The sequence below is a fragment of the Trichoplusia ni genome, chromosome 22, assembly GCF_003590095.1.
Source record: "Trichoplusia ni isolate ovarian cell line Hi5 chromosome 22, tn1, whole genome shotgun sequence".
Classification (NCBI taxonomy): Eukaryota; Metazoa; Arthropoda; class Insecta; order Lepidoptera; family Noctuidae; genus Trichoplusia; species Trichoplusia ni.
In genome coordinates, this window is record NC_039499.1 from 4,170,405 (window position 1) to 4,196,061 (window position 25,657).

At 36.3% G+C, this 25,657-nt stretch overlaps 2 protein-coding genes across 2 annotated transcripts; one reads left to right on the forward strand and one right to left on the reverse strand.

Annotated features, from left to right (window-relative positions):
- Positions 1-577: 577 nt before the first annotated feature.
- LOC113504471 (phosphatidylinositol 4,5-bisphosphate 3-kinase catalytic subunit delta isoform) lies at positions 578-25,657 on the reverse strand. Its single transcript, XM_026886773.1, has 19 exons — positions 25,511-25,657; positions 25,079-25,327; positions 24,215-24,446; positions 23,090-23,319; positions 18,405-18,657; positions 17,960-18,138; positions 17,421-17,639; positions 16,859-17,061; positions 16,203-16,394; positions 15,582-15,788; positions 15,146-15,289; positions 14,754-14,878; positions 14,324-14,468; positions 13,764-13,952; positions 13,164-13,306; positions 12,565-12,719; positions 11,567-11,746; positions 11,162-11,281; positions 578-10,676 (listed from the first exon to the last, which is right to left on the reverse strand). The coding sequence occupies exons 2-19, from the start codon at positions 25,223-25,225 to the stop codon at positions 10,554-10,556; spliced, it is 3,186 nt and encodes a 1,061-aa protein (XP_026742574.1). The 5' UTR covers positions 25,226-25,327; positions 25,511-25,657; the 3' UTR covers positions 578-10,553.
- Positions 18,687-20,891, forward strand: LOC113504473 (leucine-rich repeat-containing protein 23-like). The gene is made up of 4 exons (XM_026886775.1): positions 18,687-19,398; positions 19,598-20,195; positions 20,261-20,436; positions 20,712-20,891. The coding sequence occupies exons 1-4, from the start codon at positions 19,223-19,225 to the stop codon at positions 20,812-20,814; spliced, it is 1,053 nt and encodes a 350-aa protein (XP_026742576.1). The 5' UTR covers positions 18,687-19,222; the 3' UTR covers positions 20,815-20,891.

Genomic DNA, 25,657 nt, shown 5'->3' on the forward strand with positions numbered 1-25,657 from the left:
CGGGTCTGTGCATCCTTCAAGACTTGAATTTTCGTCAACACGTGCAATCTTATTAACATAATGATAACTACGTTTATTTACACGTAACCATTACACGTTTGTTGATCTGAACCTACGGAGTTCTCGTAAAGATACGGAGGAAAGTAAAAGTAAATAAAATACAATGTTATTTGGTAAATAAGAACTTCTTTTAGTTTTATAAGCACCTTGACAAACTAAGAATTGTCTATCTACAGGTACCTACACATTTTTAAACAGCATAGGTCAGGGTCTAATTTTTTACTTGAACCGGTTTCCTTGCACGTAATGCTAGCCTGACACATCTTCATTATTACATCGTAATGTAACAATAAGACGTTTTAACATACTTCGACCTGTCATAATGTAGAGTAAATGTACGGGCCTGGCAATGTACCGCTTTTATTTGGTTTAAACTAAATCACAAAGGCCTAGCTAGTACTATTACTGGAATAGAAATATAATAATATGCAAAAGTAAAACTTACCATACTTTAGGCGCGTCCGAGCTTTTCTTAACCTCCAGCAAAACAAACAAAGAGATAAATAACACAAACAGATAAGCGTAATATAATAATTTTAATTTATTCTATAAAATGACATTTGAGATAGATGCAAATATTTTTTTCAGTAAATTACTTTATACAATAAACGAATCTATTACACATTTCGTTAGTAGTACGATTACAAAATGACACATGACAAAGGAACTATTGTATGTAGACTTGAGATGTATCGTGATACTTAACTATAACAATTAGGAATATGGCTAATTAATGTTTGTATTATTTAATATTAAACTCGATGACGATCCTCTAACACTTATTCCTTCAATAATATTTGGTGATAACTCTATACTGGTGGCTCCCGCGGGGCGGGCGGCATCAGTATCACAACGACCGAACACATCTCCATCGTGCATAATACAATAAAAACATAATTCAAACATTCATTTACGCTTTACACATACTACAGCGCTCCTGACAATGTCCTCATTATCACTCATAAATAAGACGTTATTATTTACATTGCACAAACGGAACTTGTGTAAATTAAAAATGTATTGTGACGTTGCGCGATGCGAGGCGACTGCTGGCCGCTGACAACTAAATGTCAACACTCGAACTTAAAGACGAACATCATATTTTCACTGCTTTGATATTCTCATTCTGCTTATTACAAAATAAGCTTTTAAAACTTAAAACTAAAAAATACAATTTCTAAGTAGTAATTATACATTGTATAGAATTTTGCCCCTCGCGCAACGATACCTTTACAATTAATTAAACCTAGTTGATATTTAGCACTACATAGGAAGCATTAACATACACGGTATACCATGGGCCATACATAGTTATCATACATATTTTATATGGGATGACGATGACACAAACCGCTTCATACAGAGCAAGAATATATCCAAAGTGAGTTTGCTTGTCTTTCATGAAATAAATTATATTGTTATTAATTTATTTCTGAAGTATTAATCTAGTATATAATAAATTATAATCAGAGAAATCTCTATTTATTATCAGCTGCGTTTATAATTAGTCTATTATTTGTTTATCCTAAATACAATATTATGTAGGTGTGTATTGACCGGAATAATCAAACAAAAAACTTAGTTATTCAAATATCCTGGTTGTTAACGCAAAACTGCATTTTCTGTCTTATTATCCCGGTACGGATAGATGGGGACATAACGATTGCCTGTAAATATTAAACCAATTCGATAACAAATACAATTTATTCTCAACTATACTAATATTTAACAAAGACTATAGCATGCTGAAAACATCTTCCGAAGTTTTAGATGTAAGACCAGTCACACACGAGACAGATCTTCGTCTACACACCACTCCTAACCATACTTGCTTTTGTTCACGCATTGAACTCGACGGAACCAACTTGCGTGTCCATAAAGTCCAGGGTAACTGGACCATGTCATATCCCATGCATCAACGGCCCAAAAGTCAAGAGATATTCTAGTCCCCATCTTTGATAATGTCCATTATATAATTACTGTGACTATTACATCTAAGAAACCATTATTATAACACGATAACGTTCACACTCGGCATGGGAAGCTACTGTTTCTAACGAAAGGCTTTATATTAAGCACTTTCATGGCAATTAGCTTATGGAACTATACTTTATACATGAGGAAACTGCATCATCGTATCAAATGGATATTTCACTGGGTGAAAAGTTTAATAATTAAACTAAGTATATACATTTAGCTCCCAAAAACTGTTTAAAGGTTTAATATTGATAGTTTTTTTAAAGGCAATCTGCTGGTGTTTTTCAGCAATTTCTGTCAGTGTCGTGTTATGGCCACACAATGATACTTTTTAGATATTGATATGACTTGTTTAAACAGGAAAATTCGGAAGAATTCCAATATTGCCCGAAATACTAAAAGTTGCTGGCAGTTATCTACACAAAGCGTCTTATGTTTATCAGTTGCCCGACAACCAGTCTAACTATTGGATATTGTGTTACCCAAAACGGTTGTGGCGATCAGATGGGCAAGAGCCAGCATCATGCCTAGGGGCCCCGAGATGGTTGATTCGGCCCTGGGTATACAGAAGAATCCCCTAAGACCGCCCTCATCAAATCTTGTGAAAAGAGTCAGCCAAATCGAGAAATTGCCTTACGCATCGCAAGCAAAGTTACTCCATACCCCAACATGATACAATTTCCTCATCCAAACTTTACATAAACAATACTATCTCTCCTAGCAATAATAACAGAGTTCGTGTATCTTATATACGCGATACATTCGTATAAACTATTGCTAACTAATGAGAAGGCGATCAGTCTACTGTTCACTTATTGGCAGTGTATGGATTACCGTTCTTATACATAGACGCTGTTCCTAATTGGGCTGATCGATACACGCATACATGTATAAGTAATTGGAACAGTTGGTTTTATGTTACTAGATTTCGCTTGTGGTTTTACTGGCGTGAATGTTGGTTCATATACACAATACCATTATTGTACTAATGTACAAATGTATGTGACATTTCTTTTAGTTAATGTAAGCTAAAACTGTGGCAGACAGACAGATGGATTTATTTTGGCCTTTATGCATATATTTGCTGTAATTGGAGTTTTTAATTACACATAAGCTTTAAGTGTGAGTAATTGTGTATCGATCAACATTTCAAAAACCATTTGTATTTTTCTTTGTTGTAGACACAGTCGTTAACCATCTAGTAATTTCGAGACAATTACATAGTACGCGATAAAATCCGTAAAAGTAGTTTCATTTCAATGTCTAACATTCGCGTAAACCTAAGAAACCACAATTACTTAGTAGCAGAAGTTGGATAATTAAAGTGATGTTTAATTATTATGACGATGATTAGTCCGAAAGTACTTATATTAACCAAAATACTAGTATTATTGTGATTATTTAATTTCGCTTAATTAATAAAAAAGTATTCATTAAGCACTTTGACTAATATTTAATTCACGTACGTAAAGAAGAAAGACCACAAATGAAACTAACTTTGTCTTTGACAGTACTTCTGTAAAACCATATTTTGCATGTTTAAACCCAGATGGACAAATACAACATTTGAGGACAATGAGTTTCATCGCGTCAAATTGACCTAATAATAAAATGATTCGTTCATTCGATTCTGGAGATCGGTGTCACAACCGCGATACATCGAGTTTCTCCTCGCGCGTCACGGATCACGGATTATACAGATCTGGAGCCCTAGACCACCTCATAAAGACTTGTAGTTGTGGGAGCAAGATAGCTTACACTGTGTAGAACGCCGTCTCGCTTCAACATCTGCAACAACCATACTTTAGAAGGCAGTGGCAGACCTGAACTAAATGGCAACAACTGTGTCTAGTACAATATCATCACGTAACAATCGTTGCAGCAAAAGCCACGCAAATATTATTTATTTTGGTATTAACCTATGAACTTCGAATGTATTTTGCGTAAACGTTAATTCAAACGCAAGTTAGCTTATCCGTTTAAGTGACATGAGATATCACGGCGAATTATATCCAATTGACAGTTCATGGTCAAAGCATGGTGTATGTAACAAAATACGTCGTTCGAACGTTCACGGCATAATTTTATTATTACTCGGCTATCTAAAACTATTGAATGGCTCAATTACGATATGTCTAGTATTTAAAAGGCAACAGTAATTAAATTTGTCTTTTGTTTTTTACGAAGATAAGATTTCCATTGAAATCCTCCATTCGATTGAGGCTTATTACAAGCTGAATTTAAGCATAGCTTGGCATTTTTTTCAGTATTTGACTTTGCAGTATGAGAAATTCGGGGTCAGAATGTTAGACCCTTATATGTATGTAGCAAATTGTACTAAAAAGGCAACGGCGGTATTTCATGCTAGATAAAGAGAGTTAATCTGGATTTTCGAAGGCAGTTCGTGAATCTGATCACGCTATCACTGAGAGATTAATTGACAATATAGCTAAGTGCTTTATTCTTCCCTAGTAGCAAGGCATATAATTATTGTATCGACTTTTAATTATAAAAAATTATGGAACGAGCATGTGAAATTGTAATTTCAATTCATTAAACATTGTTCCAAGTAAGTGTCTGTAAGTGTTGGAACCGTACATTTTCCATAATATACCTCAATCAACATGTACCTTAGATGCAGAGGAAACTGGCAAAAAGTAGTTGTTACTAAGATAACCGATGGTTCGAAACCCAGAAAGAAGTTATGGGTTGATAAGTGATAAACAAAAATATTATCCAGGAAACAAATAGTTCCTAATACTTGCTAGAAATGAAACTAAATACAGAGATATCTAAAACCACCAAATGGAGGGATACCTTGAAAAGGAATATTGTACAAATCGACTATTTGCTCGATACTTTCGTTTCATATTGTCAGCGATTCAAGAGCGTTTATTTCCTATTCCTTATTATAAACCTATGAAATGACTTATCTGCGCGTCTGTTAGCTCTAAACAGGACTGTTGGCGTTGTGAAAGCGAGATGCCGATAGTCGCTGTGTAGAGCGCTATCTCTTTCACAATAGCGACAGACCTACTTCAAGAGCTGTGACTGCACTGTAGACTAAATGTTAAGACTATGTATATTTGATTACCACTGACATGTATAACATTATAGACTAAGAATGTATTGGTATCTAATGTTCGATTATATTTGATAACATTTTGATTTAAATCTATTTTATATGCGTAACAGCGGGTATCTGCCTATTAAGTTAATATCAACGAACAAATTTTAACGACTTGAACTAGGTAAGATTTAAATTGATACTAACTTTGATTTTCAACATCGGGCTCTGCAAATAGAAATGTGAGCGTGGTGGAAGCAAGACGCCGCTATATACAGTATATAGCGCTGTCTCACACTCACAATTCCCACAGACCTATCTTAAGAGTTCATTGTACAAGCCGGTATATAATCATTCGCTTTTACGTCTTTCATAATTATGAGATAACCATAAACGGTAATATTTTTATGACCAAGACCAGTCTATATTGCATCGTGAATATTAAAATGTATTGATTAAGAATTCCGTATATCATAAAACTGTGTGCTAGACTTCAATTCGTAATTTTATTCTAGTGAATACATATTATATTTTTGATATTAATTTGTTTTTGTGGTTATGTATTGAACTACGGATATAGATGTTATTTGATGGTGTATTATATATTTTTTTCCAAGTAAGTTTAGATATTCTTGATCTGCCTAATTACATGAACATTATGTATGTATAGATAATATCGATTATACCACTTTAAAATTCTGATATGCTAGATGGAATTAAATATTAAATGCCAAAGATGTTATCACTATTGATTCAGGATAAACGAGTTACCATGCCAATAAGCTTTAGCATGCTACAGAAAATTAGAAATTAAAACCATTTTCGTAAATATGGTTTTGACTGAAATGCATGACCTGACATGTCAGTACGGAAGATTTTATATGTTGAACTATTTTCGTATTACCGTTCTATAATGTTTACTTTTCTGAGTCATGTTTTTAGTATGTTTCTGTAATACATTGATATCCTATGCTTGTAATCAGATGATATTTTTACGACTTACACATTTTTATTTTAATCAATCTAGCGGTAGTTACATTTCTCGAAATTCGCTAAAACCGTTCACAACAGCAACTTAACTACATTGATAAGGCATATTCATTCCATCAATCGACTTCGATCGTGTATATTTCACTAGAACTTTTCAAGTGCCAATTGTTTTCAAACCTACCATCGGACTTTTTCGTAACTCGGTTGTTCATTCAAGGTTGACGATATTTAATGTGAAAACGCATACATTGCAGACATCTAGATCCATGAACAGTACTATTCAACCAATGATCTAGGGTTCATCGTTATTTGTCAACCGAATTAGTTTATAAGCCAACTGTAAAATCAAGTGACGGAACTTCAACAAATAATTTTTCGATACTTGTGCTTACAGGCCCATATTCTCTAGACAATGTCACCATGACCATGTTCTCTATTTTTTGCGCACACACTCAACTAGTACCTAGAGTATTCCGATGGTTTTATGATTTTAACGAGGCAACTGTTCAACACACAGCTTGAGGTAGCGCGAAGTTATACAAAAAACTTAAAAGCAATTTATTCTGATTACGAATATGAACAATATAATACTGCTAAGCCTATGATTTAAACTATTTTCGAGTAGCGACGACACTCTTTTCGGGGTTCGATATCGATAATCGATTTAAATTTTACTCGATTAGAACTCGGTAAAAAGAGTATGATCGCTTTGATGTGGGTCTATGTTTATGTTTTACTAATTACATCTATGCTTAGAGTGAGAGCAATTCGCCTAACATTATGATGTGTCCACTTTGTAAATGCACGATATTTTCCTTTCTCCAAGTACAATACAAAACCAACATGCACATGACCTTATCTACTTTAGTATCGGCTGTATATTGTATACAATTATTCCCTAAACTCATTTAACTATTCCAAACCACTCCGTCCTTTTCACTCACTATTACCTCTCTCTATTCACACCCCATTACCTTAATTCGTCCTACCAGAAAACCGCACACATCCGAAATTTCATACAATTGTTTCTGAAAGTGAAACTCATGTTTTCTGGGTGCGGTTTCCAGATCTGGTGGATACCTACATTTGGTCTCACTTCCAATAGCCCTACATTAGCTTCTAGAATACCGTGCATTATAAAAGTGCCTATGTGTGTGTTACAGAGGGTTGTAGGGATGCGGCGGCGTGTCCTACTCTCTCCTGCCCTTCATACACCTTTACAATTATCTAGTATACGCATGCCTTAGCCTAAAGAGTAAAACAATTTTGATCCGAATTCTAACAACTAACAAAACTAAATAGTAAATACAAATGTTATTAACATCTAAATGATTTATTCTAGTTTTTTTTATAGGCAGATATATCCGTTCTATACAAAGATTATAAGTTATATAGAAATTTAAATAAAGCCAATAATGCTAAGTGAGCAGCTATCAACCCTCCCGAATACTATTCAAAGAATAAGTTAGAATAACATCGTTATGTAACCCTACCTTAACTATCAAACATAAATGCCTAGTTTGACGTTTAAGTAATTCATATCGTCTTATATTAACTTTCAAAAATAATAATAAAAGCAATTTCTTTACCTATATGCGCATACGCAGCGCGGTTATATCACAGCCAAATCCGCCGCCGCACACCTTAAAACCGTCTGGGGCCGTAGACGTAATGACGTCACACATAAAGTAATTCTAATGTTTTTTTTTTGTTTTAAGTCTAACTTTCTCATTAATGATAACATACGTATATTGTGTGACGTCATCATATGTCTCGGCACAAGTCTAAGTCAAACCGATACATTTTAGAAATGCATTGTGTCTTACAAGTTGCAGGTGTTCTTCGAATCGTCTAGAAGTCATAATTTGTCTACTTAACCACACCCCTGTTTTCTTTCCTGTGACCCTAGTTGACTGTTACATCCAATTAATTTAAACCTTTAATGTTAGAGCAGTAAGGTTGAGTTTCGCTTTTTTCATATATACCGTCGTAATATTGTAATTAAAGTGATTTGTAGTTGAGTCATCGTTAAAACGACATTCCGAGTAGATTTTATTACCGTGGGCATTATTTCGTGTTTTGCTAGATCAAAGCAATAACAACATTCGAAAAAATATTGCTGTCAAATCGCTAACGCGTTTTTCGATAGCATATAACAAATTAGCAATTTGATAGCAATAAGTGATGTCAATTGCTGTCGCTTGGTTATTGCAACACCTTAAAAAACTGCAATTTTTATGTTATTATCCGTGTTAGTCACAACATTGTATTGACAACTGTACATTAAAATGTGCTAAGGGTTCTAGACGTGTCGACACAATATCATGGTCTAAAGGTATCGCATAACTATACTAGGCAGTGGCCATCGCGTAAGCTCGCGTACTGTACACCACTCTACATAAACACTATCAGTCTTTGGACAACCACGTCCCGTTCACATGTGACTTGAAACCAGCTGATTTTTCAAACTTCTATCAGGCGTATTCAAGAATGTCACTTTGTTGAGTGATGTTTAGGTGTATTTGTCTCTACATTTCAGTTGATTGTGACAAAACTAGCATGAGACCTAAGTATCTTGAAGTGACTGACAATTCGCAATTCGTTCATAAGGATGATATGATTCTATCAGTTCATAAAACCTCTTTTGCGCTTGTTTTGCCCGGCGGTAGCGCCTAGCTCTGGTGGATCATATCGCTTTCAAGCTTTTAGCTTTACACCAACAGGCAAGGTATCACCATAAATACAATCTTTTTTCGAATAATATATGCCAATTTCCCTAAAATTCAAGTGTAGCTTACACAAATCATAAGTTTGTTCTTTTTAGCACAAATAATAATGGGCTAGCATAAAAAATTTAGCCGCGCTGAGAATATTTAAGATTTTGTCTGATGGGCTGTTGTAGTAGTTAAAAGACCATATCTTTTATTTTCCTCTAGTTTTATAGACAAAGGCAGGTTTATCTACATCAACAAATGCATTTGGTTTCTTATTTCGCAACATAACCCATGTGAACGGGACCAACCCGATACTAAATCCGTTCCTACGTACAGAGTGCGCGATGATTGCGAGCGATGGCCGTTTCGAACGTACGTTGGTGTCAGTAAGAAGCAGGTTCACTGTAGACATTATGAGGAGCGAGTGACTGGAAGGCGATTGGTTGAACAAGGGACACCAATCCAAAGTTTATTTAATTCTTCATTTTCCATCTATTGGTTCATAAAATGACGGAAAAAACGTCCTGTCCTTGTCCGATTACAAAAAAGGATCTATATCACACTAAATATATATTTTTAGGGCGCTTTAACAATGACGTTGTCGTCTTGATGTATTTTTATGAAAATGGAGATCCTATTATTCAACCCTCCCATTTCTCCTCGTTTTTTATATTAATCTTTAATTTAAATTATGTAATTAAAATACAACCCTTGTTTAACCAGTCACCCTGTATACATTTATTATAATATATCGTAAAACTAAGCTACAATCGGGAAGACATGACTATTTGACTGCGGAAGATTTACATATAATTATAATGTAATTATAATATTATATGATTATAATCAATCAGGAAACTAGACCCTGAGACGTAAACGCTTACAATCTAAAGAACTGAGGTATTACATGTTTTTGTATCAAGGCAATATCAGCAGTATTTTTCAACTCTCTGGCGAATTTATATTAACGCTATACAAAACAAAACTTAATTCCAAGATGTTCTTAAGTCTATTTATTCACATGATATCTGAATGAATTAATATAGAGTTAAGAGCATCACAAAATTGAGTTAAGTATTCAATCAAACCCTATATAAGTAGATTGTCACTCGCTCGGTATACAAGGTATTGGTTATTATTACAAACCCATATCTCGGATAACGTAATATCGAATCGTCTTGATATAAAATTGTATAACATTTTATAATATTATACTACTGATCAATAAGGCATGACTAATGTTCATTAACAACTGTAATTAATAAATCGATAGCACAATCTGTTCATTAAAAACCTCAAAAAATGTACACTAATTAATGGTAAAATGAACTGATTATACTGTGTAATGACTTTTTGATGGCCTTGTATGATCGACATTTTTTTTATGTCAAGCAAACCGCAAAGCTTCGCAACTTACGTACGCCATGACGTTCTATAATAGACCTTATAATTAATTAGTGAACTTACGCCTAAATACTGATACGCAACTTAACTGTAAGACGTGCTTAAATGTATCCTTGAGGAGAGGTATGAGTTAAGCGCGTCTTAGAACTAAATTGCGAAGTATTTGGTTACTCGTCACTTGAGACATTGATAACCACTGAAAAGACTTTACTTAGATATTACCGCCTTATTTACACATGGGCGAGTAATGACTGTTGTAGCGGTAAAGTGTGTGGTACCTACAACGTCTGCGGCGTGTGCTTGGACGGCTGTCGCTTGAGCCGCCGGCTCACGGGTCACTGTCAGTTGTTCTTGTCGAAGTTGTGGAAGGCCCAGTTGAATGACGTCGTCCACGAGTTCTTCATAGCTTCTGTGAACTTCTGACGGAAGTGCTCCATTGCTTTCTCTTCGCTTAAATCCATTACCTATAAAAAGTGGCATGGTTAGACTAAATCACTTAGTTTTCCTATTAAGACGACTCCCTATTATTTAATTAAATATGCAACTGATTTGTTTTTTATATTTTTTCAATGTTTTTTTTTTGTGAGTTTAAACCTTATGCTAACTGCATTATCGATTCCAATGAACTAATCTGCATTAGATTATACAATACACATTACTCGCATTTTAAGATGATATACCCTGCAAGCAGAATAAATTAGGTATTTCATTACATTTCCCGCTCAAAGGACTTTTTTCTTCGTGTAAGGTTCCATAAAACATAAAAATACGATAGATGGCGCTCGCTGTCCATTCCATTTTTTTTTTATATGTACATAGATATATATACTTGCATAGCAGCGCAGCTAGCAGCTACTGACCACAGAAATTGATATTTTCCTCAGTTGCTACTGATATATATCAAACTGGCTGTCTGATATATATTATCAGACAGCCAGTTTGTCCTTACCAATGTTTCACGTAGATACTGCAGATCCTTCTCGGAGCTGAGCTCGGGCAGACCAGTTGAGATCATCATGGAGAATAGTGACAGGATCAGGTGGCCGTGCTTGCGGAGGATCTTGAAAGCCTGTGGTATGTAAAGACGGTTGTATCAGTTATAAAATAAATAAGTACTTTTGAATAAAGTTCTATGAGGGAGGGAGCATCAATAAACTCAATTGTTATTTTAATTGTTAAACGGTGTCGTTGTTAATTTCTAGGAAAGTGGTCAAAGATTTTTGTTTTTAAGGGCCGATTTTTCACCAGATAACTTTTATCTGACGAATATGTTTGACGTTTTGACAGCTTTCGTATAGAAAATATATCAAACGACCATATACAACGTAAATAGAGTATGATGCAGTCTACTTACGGTTTCACAGTGCTCTCTGAATATTTTGAAGTCTATAGGTAGGTTCTCTCCGGATCCCTTCTGGCCCTTGTTGATGACGTGTATGAAGTCGTGCGTCAACACGAAGGGCACGCGCTCGCGCTTGAACCCGTACTTCTGCTTGAAGTGGCCCAAGAAGTGACCGAAGTCTATGTGGAATAGCTGTGAGAAAAAAAGGATGAATGTAGTGTAGCTTAGCTTAATATAGGGCTTTCGATTGGATTTTAAAATAATATTATATTCATTATTTTCATAAACTCCTTAAGACTAAAATGAAATTTCAGAGGAGTTTTATCTTTATTGTAAATTGAATAGTAAATGGAGCTTTATAACATTGTTTGAACAACAAAACAACCTCAAATAAAAAAAAACCTAAACTTGATTTCTTTATGTGACTGAATAACAGCTATAAAAACTGTCATACAGTCCGAAGATAAAAGGTAAAAAATTTATTAAAAAATGCCCACAAACCATTCTGCATATTGAAGTCGGTTGAATACAAAATCTCGCGATATAACTTTATGAGTCCAAGACTCAACTAAGAACTAAGACTTTCCTCAACACGATAAACAAAACAAAAAAAGTGATCACACGTATTTACATAGCTCTTATGATGCTAATGATATTAAAAATTCAACAACCTATATTGCGAATGCTGTGTGTACCTATAATAGGCATGCGTACGAGATATGATGTTATTCCTGTTTTGATTTGTACTTAATGTATGTTATGCTGTTGGTATAACAAATAAGTGTAGGAGATGAAAGGACTAGGTATCAAGGTGGTAAACTGAGTGAGAGCGGGATAGTGTGAGAGAGAAGGGTAAAGAAGGAACGGCGGAAGACGATCAGAAAGACGACGCATGAATAATTAAAGAAACAGTGTTATAATTAATTTACGGAAATCAAAGAATCTAAAATACTATCAAGACGTTTGATTTCCCAAATAAATAAATAAACAATTTGTAGGTTATATCTCACCTGTCCGCTCTTCTTCACCATGATATTGTCGGGATGTCTGTCCGCGATCCCGAGCACGTACGTAGCGACGCAGTATCCCGCGCAGCTCATCGTGAACTCGTCGATGGCCTTGTTGAACGCCGCCTCGTTGTTTTCTGTGTTCTTGCGTAGCCATTCTGTGTTTCGTAATGTTGTTTTTTAGAATGTTCATGGATAAAAAGCAAGTAACGACGGTTTTGTTGTGAGGTTTTGAAAGTTTTTGAAAGAGCCAGTTTATCACTCAGGGATGTAAACCGTAGCATAGGCTATTTTAGAGTTATCAAAATATCAAAGGGCACCATAACAAAAACTGTAACGCGAGATTTTTATACATCGGATGGCAACAAAACCCACACTTCACAATAATAAAAAGGAAATACAAATTATTTACTATTTATATATTTACGCAAAGACTTATTGACTTCACTATTGATACAGAGGAAGCGAGACGTAACAAAACACTGTGCGTAGCGGCGTCTTACTTCCTCAATGAACTTATCACCGAGTCGATAATATCAACATTTTACCGGCCCCAGAAAAGAGCTAATCTATTAATTTCATACCATGCGTTCAATACTCACGTAATAACGTAGACTTGTTGATGGTGGAGGCCGCGTTGAAGAGCGCGCTCTGCTTCTGTATGTTGGCGACTGTCTCCGCGTCCTCCACCACCTCGATCATGCCCACCGCGTACTCCATTGATATGCAGTTATACGGGTTCAATCTGGAAAGTGAAATATTTTCATTTGATGAACAAACAAAATTGGCAAGAAATGATTTGTTGCTATGTTATAGTTAGTGCAGTTATAAAACTTACATATTTAATGAAGATACGACAAAAAACCTGTTTGGAAAACAACAACGGCCAATATGGGACAGTTAATACCGGCGCAATCAAAGCGTGTTTCCCAAAGCAAAAACTAAAATATAAACCTAATATATATCCTTCTAGGATAAAAAAAGGAAAAATTAAGTGATATTAACCGCGTCAGCTCAAGATTAAAGACTCGGTTGGGTCCAAAACTAGTCGGGCAATCCCGATAAATACGCATGAGTAAACCCTTTGCAGTATTTTATAATGATATTTATTGAGACAATACTTTCTTACACAAAACGATCTAACAGAAGTTTACTTTCAAATGTCAATCGATTGAGAAAGTACACGAGTAGTTAATACATACCTAAAGTCATATCCATGTTTCTTCCACAGCCTGTCCATGATCCTCAACATCTGCAGCGTGAACATGTCCTGGCGTAGATCGTCGCCGATCTTCAGTATGATGCGGATGTCGGAGCCGGTCGGGTCCACGTTCTCGAAGTCCAGCATCAGGGGACGCATCTTGCTGTCCATCACGCGGCAGGCGTCCGGTCTGTGAAGAAGAAGATGGTTAGATAACGAAATTAGTTAAGAAAAATACAATCTGCTAAATTAAGTTTGATTCCAAGTCACTGTTATTGGGAGTTTTTCCTATGTATTTTAAATTTAAAAATTATACACAATACGACAAGTGACAAGTGTCTAAAAAGAGACGAAGATTGCATACAACAAAAATGTTCATTGTCTAAAATGAATTGACACATTTTCTGAATTTATATACGGAATTGGGGAGGCCTATGTCTAAGCAGTGGATGAATATGGGCTGATGATGATGTTATACAGAAAAAAATGAAATGTAAAATTAACTAAAAGTTAAGGTCATTTCTTTTCATAGCACATAATATCATCTTAGTGGTAACTCACTTGATCCTCTTGCAAACAAAGCTAGGATTTAGCGGCGACACAAAGTCGCACAGCGTCTCAACACAGTGCTGCTCTTGTAGATGTTGGATGAGAGCGGCTCGAGCTTGTTTTATTTCTTTCTTCTTCCGGACACATTGGCTGGCCCCTACGACAAAATAATTAGTATTAAATTGGGGAATAAAAAATAACCAATAGTAAGGGCATTTTTATATTTTACCCCCTCCCCTCCCCCTTAAATATCTGTAAATAAATTAAATAAAAATGAAAAGAATATTGGAAGTAAAATTCAAATGATTTTATTCTTATTTCTTTTCCTTCAACGATGTATAAAACTCAATAATCACTTCCTATCCTTCCAATAAATTTCACAAGTGCTGTAACTTCAGTAATTTCACTCATTTTACTTTACACTTTTACAAGTGGTACTTACATTTAAGTTTGTCGAGACAGGTGATCTGCCTGGTGAGGCTGTTGATGTGATCCTGGCAGCCGCGGCAGTAGGCCTCCAGCAGCAGCCCGAAGCGGACCGACACCGACGGGACGTGCATCTCAGACCTGCCGGATAACTCATTTGTAAGGAGTGTCTTTGTGCGTGACTTGAGGGTTTGTGAAAATCTCGGCCGCACAAGGATTTAATTCTAAGTGGCGAAGTTTTCTAAACTAAGGACTAGGTACTAGGTTGATAACAAACACTTCCAAGTAATGCTATAAACATTAACGAAATATCTAAAATAAATTAACGCTGGTTTCCTTCTTCTGTTACGGGTACAAAACTTTAATTTTATAGTTACGATAGAACTTGAAACTTGTATTAACACTTACCTCAAATGCCAAAATAGATTGTGTCCGATGGTCATGTTCTTGAAGGCTCTCTTTAGTAGGAACACTGAGAGGTCGCACATGAGATACGATTCGTGTTTCAAAGCTTGAACCAGTTGTAGTAAGTAGAGTAAGAGATCGTTGTCACTGTAAATATTTCATTGACAATTATTTATTGTACGTTTTCATATAAAAAAATTCATTTCAAGAATAGGAGTGCGTAAAACCATAGCATATTATCATTTTTCCACTGATCCATTACGGCGGAGTTCAAATATTTTATGCGTTGTTAATTCAATGAAAGCAACATGGCAGGTTTATAGCTTGCCATTTCTTTTTATATTTCCTGTTTTGATCTCATGGGCAAAGGCCTCTCCCTTTCGGACCTCTTTATCTTTTGCGATTTGTCATCACACCAAGTTCGTCGCATGAAGCCCACCTGATCTTGCCGAGGCACTTGACGGCGAAGCTCCTGACGGCGGAGTCTGTGTAGGCGTAGTCCAGCAGCTCGAGCGCGCTCTCGACGCGCAGCAGCGGCCAGGCGGCCAGCAGCCGCCGCACGCCGGCCGCCTCGCCGCGCTCGCCCCACTCCACGCACGACAGCAGCTTCGGCAGCAGCTCGGGCGCCTCCAGGCGGAACCGCTCTCTGTAACACTCTGCTGCTTAGCGGGGACCACATACACAATTATTGCTCTTTGATAGAATCGAGCTCTTCCATCACACTAAGATATTATTGAGTATGAAATAGGAGTTTGAATCTCAGAAAGAGCTTATAACAATGGAATGGTCAAGATTCACAGCCTTATTTTAAAACCAACAATCAAAAAGTATTTATTTCAAAAGTATTTAAATCTAAACTTCCTGGTTTTCACATGTCTTTTAAGTTAGATTATTTAAAATAAATTCCAAGCTATCTTTAAATTAACACAAAATGTGTAAAAATCTAAAGCTTGTTTGTTCATTCTTGATAATACAAAAATTTAAGAACTTAACACAACTTATAACACAACTCTTAAAATGATCATATTCTATTCGAAAGTAAATAAATCAACGTCATTACCTCGAAGCCCAAATATCTTTCTTCTCCTGTTCGTGCATTTCATACATAGGATCCTTCTCCGCAGTAGCCCTCAGTCTCTCGTAGTCTCTGCTTAGCCTCTCCATCACGTCGGGCGACACGTTTTCAATGTTATCCGAGTAGTCTTTTATTGTCTCGTCTTTTGGAAATAGCACTGGGTATTGGCAATCGTAGCTGGAAATTAAAACATACGTTAGAAATATTATTAGCGCAAGATAATACCGAGTTTTGAAACAGCTCCGAGCCATCATACTGAAAAATTCCTAAACATTACGTTTTAGCTAAAATTCTTAATCTCGGTAATCAACCTTTAACTTTTGCTACCTTATTTAATATGATGGTGTTTCGTGACCGTCAGACCATCTGAGGTGGCCAGTCGAACGACTGTTTTATTGTAAGGCCATCATGATTGTGTAACATAACATGGTTTTAACAACAAATACACACATCTGACTACAAAGAAAAAATAAAAAAATAAACCAACATTTATGGGCCCGAATAACAGGTATTTCAAGTTAAATGAAGAAAGAATCAACAGAATCGAATCATCCAGTGCTCGGATAACAAACAAAAAAAATATTCAGACGAATTGGAACCTCCTCCTTTTTGCAATCGTTAGTGCGTGGTCTGCTACTCACTTGGAAAACTTGACCTGCAGCGCGGCGCAGGAGTCGGTGTTGGGGTTGGACACGACGGTCCCGAGCGGGTGCAGCACGAGGTCGTCCCCCTGCGTGTCGTCCGCCACGTGCGTCCACATCGACAGCGTCACGCCGTCCGTGCGCAGCTGCTCCTTGTAGTCGAAGATCATCGTGTTCGCCCACGTCAGTCTGTTTACACCCTCCTGCCATCGTACACACAGTTATTACACGGAATATTATTATACTTCTGAGAGTTGTGAGAGAACTTGAGCTTGAAGCTTTTTTTTCCCGGATGGGAAGTCATTAAATGACTTCTATCGCTTTGGCTTGAGCGGAGGGGAATGTCAGATTCTACCGGCAAAGTCCACCCATGTTCCAACCTTTGCTTTCATGTACCGGGGACCACGGTAACTCTTTCGGACAATCCCGCTACCCCGGCAGGAAAGAACTTAGAGCTGACAAATCTATTTATGTCACCACACTGGTAACCTTCGATCAAAAACGACATGTTACATTTAAAAAAAATACAGATTGTCGAACCTCCTATGTTATGAAAGTTTACCTTATTTGAGTCTTTCCCTCTCCTCTTGCTCTTGCTCTTGGTGATCTCGTAGACGCCGAAGCAGACCCTGGCCATGCGCGGCAGGTTGCAGACCTGGATGGGGAAGGTGAGTTCCTGGTCCCACTGCGCCACGCCGTCCTTAGAGATCACGGCCGCGCGAGTCTTCTGCGTCTCGCAGAGCGGCTTGCCGCCGTGGAAGATACCGGCTTGACATACAACCTGGTACAATTTGTCAATTTTATTGATTGAAAGTTATGTTCCAAGAAAAACAATAAGAAATTTCTGAATAATAATTTAGCTGATGACATGTTTTTTTGAGCCTTTTACATTTTAGAATCGATCGCTATTGTTGAACGTATTTGTTAATTTCCGCATCCAAACGTAGTATATCAAAAATCACCAAGGCCTGTTTAAATACAACACCAATGACACTCCAATTTAAATAATCCAATCTACAACTCTTGTTTAAATCATCTGTCATTGAAGTAATAAATAAGAGTATGATAAAGTCACTTACTGACAGTCAGCACTTCACTCACCGAAACAACATTCCCGGGGTCGACGTTCAGCTTGCTGACGCTCTGCACGACGCACGAGTAGTCCTTCTGTATGTTCCACGAGGACTCGTTCTTCTTGCGGCGCATCGTGTTGGAGTGCTCCGAGGTGAGGCGTCTACGCTCCGGCAGGCAGTAAGGGTAGTAGGGTAGGTCTCGGCTCACTGTGTGTTTGTTAATATGTTAATTAATTTGGAAAATATTTAGGAGCACGGAGGGACTTTCTTCAAAATTCACCGGACATCAGTAAATTTTTTTCATAAAGAAAGCTAACTGACCCACTAGTGAAAACGAGACAGCGTTTTACACGACATAGCTACATCGCTCTTCCCCATTGGTAGGCCAACACACAAGTGGTAGGCCTTCTCTACAATAGCGCACGCAAACTCGAAAGACAAGGAAAAAAATTCAATACAGAACACCAACTCACGCGTCAGCGGCAGTTTATCCATGCTGACAGTCATGACTTGCGGCACACCGTCCGTGGACAGCATCTCTTGGATGTACAGGAACTGTATCAGCGGGTAGTCGCCGAACAGGTACTCCTCGCGGCCGCATACCTTCAGGACGTAGTTCTGAGCGTGCTCCCCTCGCATATTCAAGGAGTTTGCAAGCTTTAGCAGTATTACTTCGATGTGCTGTAGCGGCGTCCGTGTTGCCGGGACGCTTGATGAGAATGATACCTGGGGAACAAATTTTAAAATTTTTGTTAATTGTTTTTTGACAAATGTGTCTTAAGTTACTAAGCTCTAACTGGAATTTTATTTTTCTATAAAGTCTATAAAACTTTCTAACTGAATATTATGTTTGCGTTATTCTAAAGAAGGTAATGGGATAAGAAAATTTTAACTTTCATTTTTATTTTTTCTCTCTCTCTTTATAAGTTACGCTTTGTCTTGAAATCCTACAATTTTCTGAATCTAAACTGATTATTCTTAGTATTTCAACGTGTTGTTGAAATATTAGCGATTGATTAAATAGAAGCTATTTTTATAACTAGGTGATTCATATAATAAAGTAAAAGAGATTAATAATAATTTATCATTTTAATAGTTATAATTTTCCGCGGTTATTAACCATCATTAAACCCACACGTATACACTATGACGTCCGAAAAACTTGTTAACAAAACCTCATTTCGAAACCGATTTCATCTGAACAAAAAATTAAAACATTATATTTTGTCAATGTGACGTTTGGACGTATTATAGTCATTAATTTTTCGAATGTTTTAAATAGAGCTTCAATATGTTGAAATCTCATTTCAATCTAGTTTATGACGATGAAGAGCCTAAAGCTGAGGAGGAACATGAGCAGGAAGCTGAGGAGGCACCGGAAAGTGAAGTTATTCCTGAAAGGGTTCTCAAGAGGTCGGAGATCAGCGTCCGGCTCAGTATGCTCGGGAAAACGGCAGAAGGAGACGGGTAAGGCAGGCCTTACGCTATACGCTATACAAATACACCTCGATGATACAACTATGACTAACAGTCTAAATAACAACAAGATACACCTTAAAATATCATAAAACCCCATTTAAAGAAAAATTAACGAGTTTTTTTAATATCTGATCGGGAAACAGAAATATATTACGCCGAATTTTGAAATAGTTTCATAATTTTACAGATATACATATCTGAAGGCGACCCTAACGGCAATGAAACTAACAGACATTGTCAGCGTCAAATTCTTCACACATCTTATGTTCTTAGATGTATCCGAAAACTATTTAGATAATAAGGCCTTGCAAGCCGTCAGTGAGCTACCATGTTTAATATTTTTACAAGCAGACAAAAACAGAATTACTTCAGCAGCATTGAAAAGAATGAAGTACCTCCAAGTGATCGTAATGAACCATAATCAAATAAGCTCGGTTTCTGATATATATCAAGATCAAATTAGTACTATAGAAATTGGTTACAACAAAATACAAAAAGTCGCCTTTCCGTACGGCCTGTTTCAATTGAAAGTTATAGATCTCCGATACAATGAAATAACAGAAATCACTGGTTTCGATCTTCCCAATTTGGACAGTTTATACCTAGCTGGAAACAAAATAACAAGTTTGGTCGGCTTAGAGAAATTAGTAAACTTGAGAATTCTTCATGTGCGAAACAATCCTATAAAACTGCTGAACGGTTTTGATGAAGGGCTTAAAAAGCTGACGTATATTAACCTGCGCAATTGTAAGGTGACAACACTAAAACAGGTCAAGAAATTGAGGGTAAGTTCCCGTTTTATTCATCGCTTAAGCAAAATGATGTTTAAATAACCATGACTTTTTACAAGGTTCTACCCGCGTTAGAGACTCTGAATATGAGAGGGTGTCCGTATATGGGGGGTCCGGGCGAGGAAGGTGCGGACGGCGCTGATGAAGAAGAAGACCCTGATATAAGGATAGAGACGCTGGCAGCCTTACCTCGTCTTAAGCGGATTAATAAGGATCCTGTATCCCCGGAAGAAAGGTAACTAATATAGTGAAATATCGCAATTATATTGTTGAAAATTAGAATAGACCACAAAAAGTAATAGGTAAGCGAAACGGTAACAAAATGTCGCGTAGCTATAGCAACCTATAGCCTGACCCATATCAACAATATTTTGGTCGATTAATATACAAAACATCATATTTATTCCTAGTTCTCTTGTAGAAACGTAAATAATCTAATAATAGAGAATCTAAATCTTCGTATGTCTTTTTTAACATAGATGTTACTGCTTAATTTGTTTCATATTTCAGAGATGAAGCTAAGGAAATGATGACGCAATGGATCGAAGAGGGAGAAAAGGATGAGGAAGAGATTGAGGAAGAACATGAAGAGGAAACAGTCCATGAAGATTAACTGCTTAAATGTGGACTTAATGAGCTGTTGTTGAAGCGAGACGTAGCTATGCGAAGTGCAGTCGTCTGTCTCGCTCTCCCACAATTTAAACAACCCTGTTTTAAGAGCTTAGTATAAGAGCACGCAATTATTTCAACCTTATAGTGGGTGTTGACGCTGGCCTTTAACTTTCAACGAATAGGATATTACTGTAAGTGGCCGAAAGCTGACTGTTCAAGGACATGTGACTCCATGTCAGTGTCACCAACTACAGTTCATGAAGCTTGATTTTAAGAGGCACACACTTTTAGATAGACGTTTAGTTACATCTTAGAGTTAATTTACATTATTTTGTTAGTTATTAATAAAATGTGTGTCAGTCGGTCTTTGCTTAGTAGGATAATTAAGTTTACCATAGAATTCTCAACGCACATTTATTATTATTTATGTTTTAAAAGGTTTATGTTTTAATAGTTTTATGTTTCTATAACATTATAGTATGTATTAAAAAAGATACTGTGGCTTTCATTTATTGACCTTTTCGTAAAATTTGTTTCAATACATAATCCTAGATAAGTTTTATTTAGCTCAGCGTTCTTGTTTACTAATCTACTCGTTCATAAAAATGATTGAATGAATATTCAACTCAAAAACACAAACGAAACGAAACATTCTTTCTTTTCAAATTGCTAGACGGAATGTTATACAGACAAATTATACCTTAAGATTTCATCTAATAAAACTGTCAAATGTGCGACTGGTCCATTAAATTTATGATATAGTTTTTGTCAAGGGAAATAAAATATAAAAATGTGCGGTAGGAAATGTGAAAACACCAGTAAATTTCATTGTCATTGGCAGTTACACAAGGCGGCGACAGTTATCATGTCTAGACTAGTCTAGTGTATTTATAGGACCACAGCTGATCAGTTTCTTCCGCCGAATCTAGTTTTTCAGAACGAATTCTCGGTTGATATCGGATTTTTAGGTCAATGTGTTTGTGTGTTTAAATAATAAATTCACATTACATAGTATTCTTGTGTTTTGTTTTTAAGATATTTCCGGGTTTAGTCTGCTATTTTAAGTGCTATAAATTTCTTTAAATCAATATGTCTGTCAAATTAACATAGATTTTGCGAAACATGTAGTTTTTTTAGTCTTTATCCCCGCAGGGAAGGAAAAAAGGTACTGATCAAAAACATCATTACTCTAAAGACTGACGCAAAAAATAGATTCCCAATTAATGTGGATGTGTGGCGCCAATCGCAAATTTATCATTGAATTAATGTGACAAAGACCACCCAACTGTACCATAAAACCTTTAGATTTATGCAGATAAAACATTCAAAATATGCACAACGAGTTACAAGAAACAAAATTTATTAATGATAGGCTCATTTTTATTACTGTGGTGTAGGAAACATTCGTATTAAGTGTTTTCCTTTTATTTCTAGATGTATCTGTCCCACAGAAGGGTTAAGGCCACTCTACCCTTCCTCCATCTCTCTCTGTCTAGAGCTGTAAAGTTAGTTATACTCAAGTTAGTAAGTATGAAGAGACTACTACTCCCCTCAGCGAGCGAATCGCGTGCAAGAAAATACGTATGAAATATCACTAGCAATGGACAAGTTAGCAATACCATACAACTGTGTCTGATGTATCGTAAACATTTCGCAATCGTTCTCGTATTGCATACACCTTGTAACTTCAAATTACATAAACACGTGGAAAATGCGAGTGTCTGGTATAGTCACAACATTCTTTCGATTTAATGACATTCCTGGATTATGTACCGTTCGTAATAACATGGATATTTCTAAGTAGGTCTGAGAGCTTTCATACACGAGGCAATGCAAACTTCAATAACAAATAATGTTGGTTCCTATGGGTCATTCATGTCGATCATTGAGATTGCAGTGAATATTAATAATTTTTCGAATACTGAATGGCAACATACTTCCCAAAGTAGACCCAGCTACATGAATTAAAACATCCCATTATACATTACTTTTTACTTCAAATAGAGATTTAAGTCTGTTTTTAAAGCTCTTGCCTTGTCATCTGATACGATGTATCTGCCTCCAGTCTAACAGGATGCAGTTGAGTATCAGTGTTTTACCTAGCCGGTGCTTGTGTGACCTCCTCAACTGAGTTACCTGGGCTGTATGATACCCTAAATCAGACTTTCTAACATGATATCTTTTAGTCAGAGTTGTTGTCCGACTTTCTAGCTTCTGACTACCTGTAACAACTGTCAAAGATGTTCAAGAGTCACAATGTAAGTAATATCTCTTACCTCAGTGTTCGCGAATTTGGTGACAAGTATGAAGCAGTGTTGGTTGAGGTGGCTCTTCAGCGTGGTCGGTATATCCGGCTGGTCCGCCAGCCTCGGTGGGCACTGATACCGCAACCGCTCCAGCCAGTTGCTCTGTGCTCGCTTTATAAGACTCTCCTCGGCTAGGTAACGCATTCGCACCCGAAAGTCGTTGACCTCCGAACTTCGAATGTTGTCGAATTCATTTAGACCTAGAGAAAATACAATAAATTTAAATGTGGAAATGTTAAACAGAAAAATGATTTCACCGTTTTCAGAATATGGACGAAAAAAGAGGCAACTCAATAAGATAGTTTGTAATGATTTAAACAGTGTATTATCAGAAACTTAATTAGATTTTATAGCGTATCCTAAATTCGATATCTTCTATTCACTTTCTCATTGTTGCTAACATTTGTATTTCGCTAAACCAATTTGCGATACATTGTTTCCGAACGAACAAATCAGTAAATGAATGAATTTAGTGATGTAACAATTGGTCTTATCAATTCAAAGTACAATAAACAATTGTATAATCAGTGGTTTAGGGCACAAAACATAACCGAAATGAAATACATATGTATTCAAGAGGTCGATAACCTGATGGGTTCATTGTTCATTCATAAAACGTAATGTTACATATTAATATTGATAAGTTTAGTTATATTCGAAACTTAGATGAAATTAGAAGTCGAATTTTAAAATTTCTTGAAAAATAATCACTTTGACCTTCACATATGAGTATTTTTTCAAATTGGGCCTGGAAAAATCTATATTTCAGAATTTTAAGAATTCTTTTTAATTATTTATCATCGTTCAACAATCACTACCGTGTAGTTAAATCTTAATTATAGTATTATTAGACATTACCTTATTGGTAAGGTATGCACCAATAATACGTTCACCAGAATTTACATAAAACAGTGATCATGACATTACAAGATCTAAATTATAATTTACATTGATTAATTGTAATGGTATGTCATGTAGGAATTTTCCCCAAATTTTGAGGAAATGAACATCACCATCTATAACAACTTTCATAAACAAGGAAGTACATCCAAAACTCAATAACATTTTACTATTTTCACATAGTACAGTACTCACGTTTTCCAATTAAATGACTTATATGAGTGTTTAGTAATTGCTCTCCAGGTCTTTCAAACGACCTCTTCACAATCATAAGAACACCGCATACTGGTTTGATGTCACGGATGCGCTTGTTCTCATCGTCAACCTCCTCCGGTACCGCAAGAGAGTTGACGAATTGGAAAACATAGCTGGACATCTCATGCAACATCCCAAATAGGGGATAGTTGGCCGCCCGGTACCAAATGTCCTGCAAAGAGTATGTAGTTGTAACAACTGGACTACGGGTAGAAAGAACATGGGGCTAACATAAAATTAAATGATTTTACAAAAAAAAAGTGGTAAAAAAAACATCTCGAAAAACTTTTAATTTCAAAAGTATAGTTCATTATGGTGATAATCCCACAGAATTATTTCTACTAAACAGTTTGGATCAATTCGGGAAAGTAAACATTTATTTATCAAAATGAAGATCAAATGTATATTCAGTATTATTCAGGTCATAATCATAAAAATAATTTCGAACATTTATCTCACAACATGATAAAATAAAAGAAAAGCAAGTAAGGCAAGTGTGTACAATTCAGAATCTAATTCATGTCAAATTAAAAATAACAACATCATTATTGTTTTTTTTACTATAGGACCAATTCTTTAACAGGAAACTGCCGGTTTTATTATTGAGAACAAAATATCAAACCACCTACATGATAAAAAATATGTATTGTACTGTAAACAATGCAAACTACTTTCTAAATGTACCTAACAAATGTATCTGTAAACATGTTACTCAATACTTTGACCCACTTTCCAAAAATGCAATCAAAATATAGTCGGCGAGAGGTGTGAGTCACGCGAGGGTGTTCCTTTCCTGTCACTAACCTCTTTGACATCCTGAAGAGTAGCATCCCAACTAATCTTCAGAGGAATGTAAACAGAGTTCGGCAGCAGGCACGTGAGCTCTACGACGTCCGACGGCGAGGACGTCCAGTAGTCCCACGTAAACGGACAACTCGGCGCAGGAACCATTGTTTTGGTATTATTTTCCCAGGTTGCTCGAATTACCCCCGCGACATTTTACTAACTTTCACTGATAACTTACGTCTGCAGCGACTCGGTCGCTACTAACAACTGAAAATAATACACACAAGACATAACTCATTGGTCACTGTTGTTGAAACCACAGCGATGTTGAATCATAGCATTTCCTGGTATTTTACGACAGGCATATCGCCATTCGAAATGAAACTGTCAACGATAATATTACACAAACAACATCACAACAAGTGTTGAGAACACTTTTTCTTAGATTACCTTTTCATGAAACGTTTACATACTTCATAAAATATTGAACGTACGAAATAAAGTTACTGAAATATGTTTTTGTGAAATTGTAAATAAAGATTACGTGCAACAAACTACGAGCAAAGTAAATTGTTTATGGGTTCTTTGTTTTTCTTA

What these genes read in the sequence shown, in the direction of transcription:
- LOC113504471 (XM_026886773.1), bottom strand. Translation starts at nt 25,225, where the DNA reads ATGGTTCCTGCGCCGAGTTGTCCGTTTACGTGGGACTACTGGACGTCC. An exon ending in CTGCAGGTCAAGTTTTCCAA is followed by an intron (nt 16,395 to 16,858) that starts GTGAGTAGCAGA and finishes TTTAATTTCCAG; the next exon opens with CTACGATTGCCAATACCCAG. An exon ending in CTGTCTCGACAAACTTAAAT is followed by an intron (nt 14,469 to 14,753) that starts GTAAGTACCACT and finishes ATTTTGTCGTAG; the next exon opens with GGGCCAGCCAATGTGTCCGG.
- LOC113504473 (XM_026886775.1), top strand. Translation starts at nt 19,223, where the DNA reads ATGTTGAAATCTCATTTCAATCTAGTTTATGACGATGAAGAGCCTAAA. An exon ending in AAAACGGCAGAAGGAGACGG is followed by an intron (nt 19,399 to 19,597) that starts GTAAGGCAGGCC and finishes ATAATTTTACAG; the next exon opens with ATATACATATCTGAAGGCGA. An exon ending in CCTGTATCCCCGGAAGAAAG is followed by an intron (nt 20,437 to 20,711) that starts GTAACTAATATA and finishes TTCATATTTCAG; the next exon opens with AGATGAAGCTAAGGAAATGA.